The 13787-nt window shown below is 33.6% G+C and overlaps 1 protein-coding gene across 1 annotated transcript in view; it reads right to left on the bottom strand.

Annotated features, from left to right (window-relative positions):
- Positions 1–13787, bottom strand: part of LOC145295832 (inactive selenide, water dikinase-like protein) — a 129308-nt gene that overhangs the window by 65723 nt on the left and 49798 nt on the right. Inside the window, exon 3 of the mRNA XM_080141540.1 lies at positions 543–646. Coding sequence (XP_079997666.1) covers positions 543–638 — 96 coding nt within the window. The 5' untranslated portion in view covers positions 639–646. The remainder of the gene's footprint in view (positions 1–542; positions 647–13787) is intronic.

The raw sequence follows: 13787 nt of genomic DNA, 5'->3' as shown, positions 1-13787 counted from the left end.
CTATTCGGTCATTTGGGTACAACGAATAGAGTGTATGGAACTTTCAGAGGAGATATACTAATAAGGTGAATTTTAACTTTGATGAATGTATTAGATAAAAAGTAAAAAAGGTTAATAAAGCATTTTGTAATTGAAATAAAAGAGGAATATTACCTGCTGTTCAGATTTGTTTTGCGTATTGTTTTTACTCTGAATTCGTTTCTAGGGGATTTCAATAATTTATTTTAAATGAAAACAATATACATATGTTTTAACGAATAAAAGAAAATAGGTTTTCTTAATCTCCACCTCCTTTTCAAAGTTTGATACTTTCGATCAGCTTTGTTCAACTACATTAGTTGCCAGATGCCCAGATGGGGAGAAAGAAAAGTTTAACGAAAGTGCCTGAAAATCCTTCTAGAAAAAAAAAAAAAAAAAAAGAAAGAAAATTTGAAGAAAATACAAAGAGTCATTGGTGTAATAATTTTTCAAATCTGTTCACTGAAGAGGCCAACAGGGATTATGCCAAAGGTTTATGGTGTGAATGTGAACTATGCACTTACCATCATGTAAGGATCATCAACAAGAGGATAAAAGAAATCTGTTGTTTGTACCAGTGAGAGACCACCATGCCGCAAAGGAGTGACACTAGAGTCCATGCCAATACCTACAAAGAAAAAAAAAATGTCACAATGATTGTGTAAAACAGTTATATAAATAATATACTTATGAAGTTGAATATACAACATACTAGCTTCATCTATAGAAAGAGCTTGATCTAAGAAAGAATCTTTAAAAAAAATTTTAAATATAATTAAAATTAAGGAAGTTATGATTATTTTTGTGCCTCACAAGTTTGGATATTTTTCCCTCTTTAAGACCATATGTGTTTTGTCACATTTTTTTCACTACTTTTCCAGTAAAAATGTTATGATGCTACACTTCATCTTTTCTGTCCTGTCAGGGAAGGAGAAATCCTTCATGACTGAGACAATTATTTTTATTCCTATCCAGATTGCCCCTTTTTGGGAAGCTGGATTTTCCCTACATTAAAAACCAACCTTGTGTCTAACTCTGCCCTTGTGGAGAAGCAAGTAGAAACTCCATTAGAGCCTGAGCACCTCCTACAAATATTTAAACATTGATTTTGCATTTTTTTTTTTTTTTTTTAGTATATAATTGGTATAATTGGATAGATTATTATCCATTCAGTTATAATCCGCTTAAAATTGTAAAAAAGATGAAAAAAAATATTGTGGGTGAGGGAGGTACTGCTCACATACGTGAAGCAAAAAAAAAAATTTCACATTTTCAGTTGTTCAAAACACTTTAATTCACCGTTGAAAAATAAATGCGATGGATAAAAATGCACACAAGTTACATTTTTTTTGCTTATTTTTTTGTCTTTTCAACCATATAAATATTTTTTAAATTTGACCAGAAATAACGCCGGACTGGTTGAGATTGCTTTGTAATTTGATAACCGAATAGCTTTAATTAAGCCGATTATGTTTTGCTAACAAAATAGCTCCAATTAAATATGTACGAACAATTTTTTTATCTTCATGTTTTCATATTTTATTTTATAATTCGTTCTGGAATAAAAATGTTAAACAAAAAATTAAAAAGAAAAAAATGTATGTTTACAGCAATCCTAGCGCTGATAGTATTGCTGCTGCTACAGTTTTTAGATACTTTTAAAATAAAAAAAAATTTCCCGGTATCATGATTTTAAATTGCTCGGTACCGCAAGCGGAAATAAATTACACTTACATTTTTAACGAATAAAAACACTAAAAAGATCAATTTATTTATTTAACAGTGACTATCCAAAGAAAATTTATTTCAAAATTTTCAATACTTGTCATGTTGAAGTCCTTTTTTTTTTAACAACAAAAAATGAGTGGCCACAAGAATTTCGGACACTTCAAACTATTACAAGTGACATCTCTTTTAATAATTTTCCAAATTTCACAATGAAATTCTTAATACAAGCGTGATACAGGCATTGACAAATCAGGGAGAGAGTCACTACAAAATCTTACCGAAAATGCTGTCTTATGTTAACATTTTTATCACCTTATTTGCTTAAAACTCTTAAAATATATAATGTAGGTTATTTATTAATTCATCTGAAAATTTCCGAACAAAACAATGGTATTTTGAGAACTTAAACTGCTTTGGTTTTTAAAATATGATAATTTTAGCAGAAACCTCTTGATTAACCATGACAGAATAGGAATGCTGAAGAAGGTCAGAGGATGAGTTGACCGAAACGTCGTGATACAACAACTAAGATGAGGATAACAGTCTGCAAATACATGCACAAATCATTCATCTCAAAAGAATTCCAATAAAAAATAACGTCCATACCAGACAATGGAAGACCAGATATTATGAAAAAACTTGGATTTACAAGATTAAAAAATCTAATCTTGATCACTCTTTGGAGCCTGTGGCGCAGTGGAAAGAAGCATTGTTCAAGATGAGCATTGTCTGACGATAGCAGTTTCAATTCTACCCAAAGCAAGCTAAGTGTCAAATCATCCAGAAATATGGGATTTTGAAACTCATATCCCCAGATCTGGCTGTAGTTTGCACAGCAGATAGACAATATAGAAACTAAGAAATTCTGAAAATTTGAGCATATAACTCCAAGCGATTCCGAAATTAGAGTATTTCTTGTTTTGGTGTTAGTCACATAATGTGACGCCTGGGCGAAAATTTTGTGATGTCATTTCTTTGAATATTATCTGATTGAAAAATCATATGGCTCTGAAAATTCACCCAGGTAAGTTTTTTGACCCAAGGAATCCAAAAATGGCATCAGATTTTCTCAAAAATAAAGCCTTATAGAGATATTAAGGGTTTTTGGATTTTTCCACATGTGTCCCAAAATAAAATAAAAAAAGGGTGTGGCTGACATGGTAACGCATTGGTTTTTTCCATACTTTTTTTTTTAGACATAAAAAATTGTCTCTGGACCAAAAATGGTTAAAAGTTCTTGTGTCATTCACTCACACTTTCTGTTGAAAGTCGAGTATATTTTTGATGATAATGAAAAATATTCCCTTCCCCTATTGGATGTGATAATCAATTTAGATAGGTGTTAAACTTATGTCACACCTTAATTTTGGAATAAATTTTGGAGTAAGCACAATGCTAAAACAGTTAAGTTCTGGTAACAATTTCAACAACCTAGCCATCTTCAAGATTAATTAATGAGGGTTAGAAACACCAAGCTGGATAAAAATATGCTTTTTTTTATAAGAAATCAGTAATGGGATGGTAAAAACCTTAAACTTCTAGTATTATTTCAAGCCAACAATTTTGATTAAGGAACTTCTTGAGAAACTTTAACTCTTAAAAAGACGGGGGGGGGGGTCATTTTGACACAACTTTTTAAACTTTTGTTTATATTTTCCTGAAAATCTGATTTTTTTTCGCTCTGATTTTCTATATAGCTTCCTGAATGATTCTAATCTATCATAAAGTGTCAAAAAATCAAATTTACAAAATAAATTTTTTCAAGGTGTGTCCTTGAGAGTAATCCCTATAAAATTTTTCAGAAATTCCAAAATAATAAAAGTGACCTAAAATGATCAAAATACAAAATTTTATTGCTTTTTATGATGGAATACTCAAAACTGTGGAATCTATCTGAAAACATAATGTTGATTATAGTAGCAAAATGAAAAAAAAATTGGTTTTCCTGAAAATCAGCATTTTTCTTAAAATCACAAGATTTCTTTTGACCATAATTCTTAAAGTCACTGCACATCAACAAAATGCAAAGCACTGCTAATTTTTGTTGAGATGTGATCTAAGGAACACAAAGATATAAAATTGTTTCAATTTCTTGTATTTTGTGGGGTTTATACACATTTTTAAATTCTGAGTCAAGTTGACCCCCTCCCCTAGTCCATTGCACTCTGGAAAAAAACACATGGTTTTGCAAGGGTTAAGAAACAAATCCTACATTACTGTGAAAGAAGTGAAAATGGTATATTTGTACCAGAAAGCCCCAAATATTCACACCTACACTATGTTTACCTTACAAAATACCTTACAATATCTTTAAACTACATTTCCAGAGTACTCGACAAATTTGATTAAGAAACTAATTAAGACACTTTTGGAAGTATGTATCAAAAAACTTCTTGTACTAGGAGGCCAACTCATGTTTCTTAAAAAACCATGTAAGCAAAATGTAGTGCAACTAGTTTCTAATTTTCTTTTTACCTTTCTTCAGAAAACTGGATTATTTACGAGGCTTGCTCGATTGATGTTCAACTCACTTTGAGTGTCACAAGTTTGACTATAATCAGTGCAAGGGACTGGAAAATCTATCAGACTTGGAGCAAGGAATTGTTGAGACAGTGTTGTAGAGAGTTGGAACGAAAAAAAATGAAGGTGAATTATCAACCATTTGTTTCCATCACAAACAATATTTCCAAAATATTGTTTGTGATGGAGCAAAGACTATAAAGTGTTGTAGTGGATTTTTACAACACAAGAAGTCAAAAGGTAAACGACAGATATCTTTGCAGATAGCAAAAGATCTGGAGACAAGAGGGTATAATGTAACACCAGGTCACTTTCTTTGTTGTCAATGCACAAAGAACTATGCGAGTTTGACAGTTGATGACACAATGGATCCAGACTACGAACCTGTGAGTTCTGTGAAAAGTTCACAAAAAACCTTGAATGCAAGACTGGTATCCATGGATGTTTCCCCTGTAGTTCTGCACAGTGTTGTTTCTCATAGCCGTGTACATAGCGTCAAAAGGAAGTTAGAACAAACCGTTTAAACATTCATAAGTGACATGTCCATGGTGATAAAGTTGACGTTTGTGAACTGACTGTGCAGAATTAATGCCCAGTGAAACAGAAATTAAAGAACAAGCCAAGCAGCAGAACTGAATCAATTACATTATCTGATGAAAGAAGTTAAAAGGTGCTTCAACTCCTGATCAAATCCAAATCATGACACTTGCTCCTGATTTCTGGTCTTGTGAATACAGTTCCAAATTCTTCATGGTGTATGTTGTTCGAACTGCCAGAGAACTGACAAATAGTATTTTGTCAAAACCTAACTTAATTTTTCCCCGGAGACAGTCGAAGTGATAATCCAAATGTATGAAGAATGATGAATACAGCCGCCAAATACCAGGCAAAAAGAGCTTTGTTAGTTTAGCGAAGTGTGTTCACAAACAAAAACGCTTGATAGTGTGTAATTTGCATGAACTGTATGTTGCAAGTGGTGTGTTTTAGCTAGATCTACACATTCTGTTCTGTGATATACACCAGAATGCAAAACTTCTTGTCGATGCCATGAAGTGGAACATCATTTACAAAGATTTGATTTCAAAGTTAGTTTGTGATTCTTTTCACAAAGAGTGTATGATGCATCGCTCTGAAAATTGCCCTGGTAGAGAAGTATGGCAGAAATTCTTGGATGAGGAGCTGTATGATATGAACCCTGATGACAAGTTTCATTTTAGTCAATGAGACACAAACGGCCATGCAACACTAACATACGCAGAATATAAAGATCTGTTGATTGATACCATTGATGATCTTACTAAACACTCATATCTAACAAAATGCCAAGCCAGATACTTGAATTAAAAGAAATAGAATCTTTGTTCCAATGAGGTCCTTGTTCTAGAAGACTTTGCAGGAAACTTTCACTTTTTAATACAAAACGAAATTTAAAGTTATCATTGGAGCAAGGAATATTGCATCCTGCACTCAGTAGTGATTTACTATTGAGATTCTGATCAGCAGCTAAAGCACATTTCATTATGTTTTATTTCCGATGACAAAACCCATGACATTGCATTGCATTTGTGCATCAAACTCAGACAATGACTGTTCACTTAATCCAGACCTTATTACCGCATGTGAACAAATGATTGCTGTGGGGCTTAATATAAAAAACTTCAAGAATTTCATCAATTTATGCTCGCATAAGGAGGAGTTTGGTATTGAAGGTGAGTGGGGTTTCTTTGTCACCAGTCATGGAAAATCCCTTTGATGAAATTGATGGTTCAGTAAAACGTCATGCAGCCAAGCGGTCACTCCAACGCCCACTTAATAATCAAATCTTTGATTATAAAGTCATGCTTTCTATCTACCAGATGTCTGCCATCCGTTTCTTTGCAATCAGTAAGGAAACCATGGAGAAGGTGAGAAAGTCGTTTGAAGCAAGGTTTTCCAGTGCCAGGAACCAGAGCTAATCACCTTTTTGTACCATTGTCAACATCACAAATTGGCCATAAGTTGTCCAGTGTGGATGAACTATATATATTGATATTCATGACTAACTTGCCATTTGTATCTCTGACATCACACCAATCCGATACATAACATGTATTTATAACTGTTTCTGGTGGGTTGGTATCGTGAATGAAATAAATGCAGAGGAAGGTAATGTAACTGTCAAGTACATGCATCCCCATGGACGACACAAGACATTCAATTGGCCACAGATTGATGATACATGGTTTGTTCCCATCAAAAAATTCTTTGTGTTGTATCCCCAACATGTACCAAAGGACATACATAATAACTAACCAAGAGTATCAAAAAACCATTTCTGCATTTCAATGGCTTAAACACAGCAGCATGTAAATGTTGAATGCTGACTTTAGTTGTGAAATCCATTATTTTCTGAATACCATTTCACTGCAACTGTTTTATCTGTATTTTTTACATATTCAACTTTTTTTTAAATGGACGCCTGTTTGAATATGACATTTTATGGAATTTGGCACGAATGGTCACTCCCCTGACTTAACCTAATACAGATCGAAACTGGTTGCTATCCATGAAGGTATTTTTCAGGAAATAGTTCAATTTCGTTTTTGTGTATGAAATAGTATGTTTGCTCAAAGAGTAGCCTAGCTAAAACAAACAGCCCTTATCAAAGTCGCCATGTTCTGTATACGAAAAGGGAACAAAGGAGAGGAGTCAAAAAGACAGAAAATGAGTGTGCATAAGTTTTTGAATGGTCTCAAGACTTTTTCAAAAGTTTTTATTTTCAACAAATAATGTGAGTGAACAAAACTTTTAACCATTTTTGGTGGAGACACAATTTCATGTGGGAGATAAATATATGGAGAAAGCCTTTGTGAGAATTACTATTATTGTAAATATCTTATGGAATTGAGACTGTTTACTTTTTTAGCATTGTGCTTATTCCAAAATTAAGGTGTGACATAAGTTTAACACATGTCTAAATTGATTATCAAATCCAATAGGGGAAGGGAATATTTTTCATTATCATCAAAAATATACTCTACTTTCAACAGAAACTGTGAGTCAACGAAACAAAAACTTTTAACCATTTCTGGTTCAGAGACAAGTTATTGTGTTTAAAAAAAATATTTCAAAAAAGTAATGTGTTACCATGTCAGCCACACCCCCTTTTTTTTTTTATTATTATTATCATTTGATTTTGGGACATGTGGAAAAATCTAAAAACCCTTAATATCTCTATAAGGCTTTATTTTTGGATTCCTTGGATCAAAAAACTTACCTGGGTGAATTTTCAGAGCCATATGATTTTTCAATCAGATAATATTCAAAGAAATGACATCACAAAATTTTCGCCCAGGCGTCACATTATGTGATTAATGCCAAAACAAAAAATGCTCTAATTTCGGAATCGCTTGGAGTTATGTGCTCAAATTTTCAGGATTTCTTAGTTCCTATATTGTCTATCTGCAGCCAAATCTATGGATATGGGTGTCAAGCCCTGGATGATTTGACATGGAATAACCATTTTGTTGGCCAAAACATGGTGAGACAACAACTATGGAAGGCAGTAACGACAGTTACAAGACTCAGCACTCCTATCCCATTGCAGTTGAGGATAACAGTCCACAAAGAAATAAATAAATCAATTGTAATCTATACATTGGTTTAAAGGCAATGTCCACAAATCAATGAGATTATGTAGTAATCATCTAAAGGGCTGAGAAATCAGAAGGAAATTAAAAAATTAAAAGACAAGAATAGAAAATTCCAAGCCTGTTTATCTCTATAAAAATACAAGAAAAGGATTCCAACTAAAAACTAATTATATTTTTTTTTTAATTGATACGGTTTTTTTCTTATTTTATTGTTTAAAAATTGATTTTTTATGTTTGCACATACATGTGCACCCCCACGTCAAATGCAAAATGAGAACATTTAATATAATTTATCGATATTATTTCAGAGAAAAAAAAAAAAAAAAATTTGTTTTCTTCCTATATTAGTTACATAAATTCGTGAAATTGTAATTATCGTTTTATGAAGCGGGAGATAAAATTAAAAATGAAACAATACTCTCATTTGTATTATTTGGATTCATTGGACTACTGTTGTCATCTTAAATGTTAGTTTTCACAATGTTTCAGTCGATGTAACCTCTAACCCTGTTCAGGTGGATCTTCTCAAACTAGAGAATGTTTCTGTCAAACTCAGGAATTCAAACAGAACCCTTTATTTACTTCAGAGGAGTAGCATGCTCTTGTTCCATCAGCCATGACTGGATAGAGGTCCTAAGTAATTTGCAATTGTATTTTTTGGTCGCCCACACTGAGAATTGAACTTTCAAACTTAAGGAGAAGGTCACTTTTACAATTGATTTTTCCAAGTACAAGTTATTTTACACTTTGCCAAAGGTTCTTGCAGACAATTTTTTTTTTCTAGTTATAAATATCACTTTATTACTAATTATTATTACTCTCTCTCTCTCATATATATATATATATATATATATATATATTAGTTTTTACTTATCACTGTATACCTCTAATATTTATGATTAATAGCAGAAATATTCCTGAGTTTGACAAGATACACCTGAAGAAGGCCGGAGGTTACATCAACCGAAACAATCCAAATGATATGAATAACCAATCCTCATCTCAAAAATTCAGAAACGTAATATCAATTCCAAAAACTCAAGGATGAATAACCACCTCACATTCCTATGCCGATGCTATGAACTCAAGCTAGTGCCATTAGGCTTAACGTTGAAACTACCAGTCAGTTCCATGTGAACACAAAGGATCGCAATATGAGTAGGGCATGAGCTTGTCTGGGACAGAATCCACAACAATCGGTGGAAGAAAGATCAATTACAGACCGAAATTTCAAACGACCTCGTCCACTTCCTGGAAAGTATATCTGAGTGATGATAAAACCTGTATCCAAGAATATCTGGACATAAGAATTTAAGGAGGTTAAATCTTGACAAATAAAGAAATTGGAAAATCTAAAAGCTAAGGACTTAAGACTCCGTGTCTACCATTCACTAATAAGAGCTATTGTCAACAAAAGTAAATGTCAGCTAATTCCCTGAGGAATCAGTGCTAAACAAAGGTCTCAACTTTGCCACAACTATCAAGCAGATTCCATATTTAGATATAATTCCAATAGAGAAGGCAGCCCTGAATAAATCCAAATAACTAGGAGATGAACTAAGATGAAAAGTGAGACAAGCACTTAAGAATTCAAAGCCTTCAAAACCAAACCTCTCAAAGGAAGAAGTATTAACTATCAAGTCCCTGTGCAGTGACAATGATACTACTAGCAGACAATGGTAATGCTACTGTGTTAATGGATACAGCAGAATATTTAAAGAAATTGGCAGATTTAAAAGAATCTGGTGGCTACTGTAAAGTGAAAAAGAATTTGACCTTGAAAACAGAAAACTGTCACAGATCCTCAATAAGAATAAGGACCTAATACTAAATGCAAAATACAAACAGTTAGTACAGCAAACTACTACAACTATACAGTCTCCCTAAGATTCATAAGGACAGTATTCCATTAAGACCCATCGTCAGTGCCCGAAGTTCGTCACTGAGCGGATTACTGGTAGATATTCAGACAAATCTCCATCATGTGTCAAGAATTCAGCTCACTTCATAAAAATCTATACTCCTATAAATGGGGAGGGGGGGGTTGATATTCATATTAAAACCCATTTTTCTATTTATTTAAAAATAGCGGGGGGGGGGGGTACCCGGCGTTGCCCGGGTGTTTGTGGGTGTGTGTAGGGGGGGGGGGGGTAATTAATAATCCTGCTTAAATATTATAAAAAAGACGATGTAAAAAAAAAAAAAATCCAAAACGGAAAAAAATGGCATAAATAAACCTGTGTATGGGGGGGGTAAACTACAGAAGAAGCGAAGTAATAAAAAAAAACGTTTGGTCGGGACGAGGGATTGAACCCGGAAGCTTTGACGCGGAAACCAATGCCAAGTACTTAACGGTCTCAACGAGTGAGAGTAATTGATTAGCGTGTTAAGTTAAAGCTTATAAAGCTAAAAGAGGTTTGATTGATAGGACGACGCTAAATGAGGTCATCGCACGATCGTTATTTTTAGTTTTCACTTCACCCCAGATGATGGTGGGAAGGGGGGAAAGCAGAGCAGAAGCCGAGAAGCCAACGTTTTTCACTGTATTTGTACTATAATGCAGGACGAATCGGGCACAAAGCGAAATAGCGCGAATCTCATAAAAATCGACGTAAATAAATTTATACGCTACGCGCTTTTCTAATTCCTAGAGATTATAATATAGGACCCATATACACAGTTTTAAGCAATAGTAACAACCTCGGGAACGCGTGCGAAAGAAGCCTTTTGAAGACATACACGAAATGATCACACACATTTTGCCTTTTATATATATATATATATATATATAGATAAAAAGAAAATACAACTGTTCTATATAGGTCATGGAATTGCATTCATCTCCAAAAGATCTAGCTAATTTGCATATTCTTTTAAACATTCATTTTAATTGCCTATTAGTTTTTTTGGTTTTCTTATGGGATAATCATTAGTTAACTATTACATGTAATTATAGTCATGCAGATATTCTACATGATTTATACTTGCGTAATATTTGCATGAAAAAGTTATAAACACAAAAATTTCTATCTATATATCTATAAAAGTGAAAGTGTCCGTCTGTGTGTACATTTCCCTACACAATAACTCTCTCAATTTTCAGTCTACAGACTCGAAATTTGATATACAGGGTAATGAGATTTGGGAAAATCTTTGTAATCCGTTTTCGGCCAGAAATTTGGCTGTTAAAGGGTCAATGTTCAACAATTTGACCTTTGAGAACTCTACCAAACTCCTCCGACAATTTTGGGTACAAACACTTGAAATTTTAGATATAGGTTCCTTCGACATGGATCTAAATAACTTGATTTGAGCCCAAAACAATAAATTTTAAGGATTCATAATAGGAGTTAAAGTTTTAAAAAATTTGACCTCTGCGGTCACTACCAAATTACTCAGACAATTTCTAGTCTAAACATTTGAAATTTTACATAAAGGATATTCAGAGATTTGGCAAGCTTTTTAATCGGTTTGGGTCGAAAAAAAAATGTAGGTTTGCATGTCTGCCTAAAACTTTCGACAGAGGCAACGGATTTTGACGAGATCAGTATCGTGTTAAAGCTCAACTCTTCAGATGACAAATATCGAAAAATTGGTTAAAAAACATTCATTTCTTCACCCTCAACTGAGCACTTTTCTACAGGGTGGGGGTCGTTTTTTTTCGCCAATATTTTCGAAAGTCATCCCCTCTTTTCGATTGTCTAGCCTTAATTTAAACCTACGTCACTTCCGGTTTGGCGGTGGACGTAACAGCAAAGACGTCACTTTTTTCTCCCGTTCTTTTCCTCCTTCGTGGTACGGGTTCGAGCCTGCCTCCCTAGTACCACTTTTTTTTTTTTTGCTCAACACACACCTCCAAACACCCAGGCAACGCCTGGCACCCATGCTAGTATATATATATACTAGCGGGGGTACCCGGCGTTGCCCGAGTGTTTGTTTCCGGGACGGGGGGGGGGGGGGAGTTTTAAAAAATGTTATGGTAGGTAAGTAGGAAGGATCAAACCCGGAGTCATGAGTAAAAGTAGGAAAATAAAGTGTGAAAAAAAAAACAAAAAAAAACATCTGCAACGTTAACAGTTCGGCCACCAAGAAAAGTCCATTCCAGTTGTTTAGGAAAAAAAAAAAAAACAGACTACGGTAGGTCGGCGCGAACGTGAAAATATAATGTGAATTGTCCAGCACGCTAACCACTACGCCACAGAGCACTGCAGCTTAGTTTAGTTTTAAATAACTTCACATGAAAGAACTATGAAGCCAAACTGGTGTTCTCTTCTCAACTGTTCCTTGTGAACGATCCCCAAACGGTGTTAAGTGGTGGCAGGGGGAGGAGGAATTTATTAGAGAGAAAATATTTTACCACTTCCATTGATCTTAACCGATTTTGGCCGTGACTTCTCAGCAGAAAAAGTATAGAAATCTAAGATTATCGAGGAAATTGAGAAATAATAAGCCTATAACACACCTCAGAAATATCTGAGGTGTGTTATAGGCTTATTTATTTCTGCCGTTTGTGCATATTATATTTGCATGAAATATCTTGATTTTTAATCCTATTAATGTCAAAATCAGACGGGGAAAAAATGAGTTCATTTTATTTATATAGATATATATATATATATGTCTATACAGACATGAAACTTAATATATCAGGTATTCGGACCCATGCAAAACTATATTTGGGGTTTTAGCCGGGAGAAGGGATTAATGCAAAACTTAAAATTAAAAAAATGGAATTTTGCCAGGTGATGATCGAATGACAGCATTCGGTTTATGTTTTAATTTTTAGCCTTGCAGCAAACATGTCTTCATAGCTCAGGCATTAACACCAAAGAAAAAAGCAAATTGTAAGCTAAACGTCTTGGTTTTGATTCTCAGTGGTGGTGTACGAGTCATTTTTTTTTTTAAGTTTTTAAATCATTACTATATATTGGGTTCAATATAATAAATATGAAATCTGCATTAATCAGAATATGAATATTATGATCAGGCAATGCCGGGCGGCATGCTAGTAATAAACAATGCTCCCATTCATTCGAGCTAAGTGGTTAGTCTAGATGTAATGAGTCTGTACATGAAAGTACCCACTTATGAGACTGACTATGGTACGAGACAAGCTGATTTCTGATTCCTCACTGAAGCAACGCACTTGCATCTTAATTGACAATATAATGATAAAACACTTTGGATAATCACAAATTTCAAGGGGTTTCTGCTAAAATCATCATATTTGAAAACCCAAAGCACTTTATAATCCTCAAAATACCACTGTTTTGTTTGGAAATGAACATACTTTTAAATGAATTAATAAATAATAATATACATCATATATTTTAAGAGTTTTAAGCAAATAAAGCGATAAAAATGTGAGCATCATAAAACGGCGTTTTCGGTAAGATTTTGTAAATCCACCCCCATCACACACATACATCACATTTGTATTAAGAATTTTGTCATGAAATTTTGAAACTAGGGATGTACCAATTAGCAAATTGGCCGATTAGTCGGCCTTTGATAATCAGCCAATTAATAGGTTTTCTAATGTAGATTTAGCAGCAATTTTTTGTCATAAATGATACTAATATTAATTAAAATATATTGTAAACGAGGAAAAGTTAACTCACTTTTTTGCTTAACAATGAAAATTTATCGAAGAGATATGCATTGTCTACACCAGATTATCAAATAACAGGCATGATGTGCTGTTAACATGTAGACTTTTACAACTGCACTGAATTTGACGCAAATAAATGTAAGCATATGGAAAATTTCCCTCCTTTCTCTTCTTATCGAATTAACATTATTTTTTTTACTTTAAATCATTGTCAAAGAAAATTATTACTTCATACTTCAGCTTTCATGCTGAGGAATTGTACATTCAATTGCGATAAT

This window comes from Euprymna scolopes, chromosome 2 (genome assembly GCF_053919585.1).
Source record: "Euprymna scolopes isolate OS-2025 chromosome 2, ASM5391958v1, whole genome shotgun sequence".
Classification (NCBI taxonomy): Eukaryota; Metazoa; Mollusca; class Cephalopoda; order Sepiida; family Sepiolidae; genus Euprymna; species Euprymna scolopes.
Note: the sequence above shows the minus strand (reverse complement) of the source record. Positions and strands in the feature narration are given on the sequence as shown.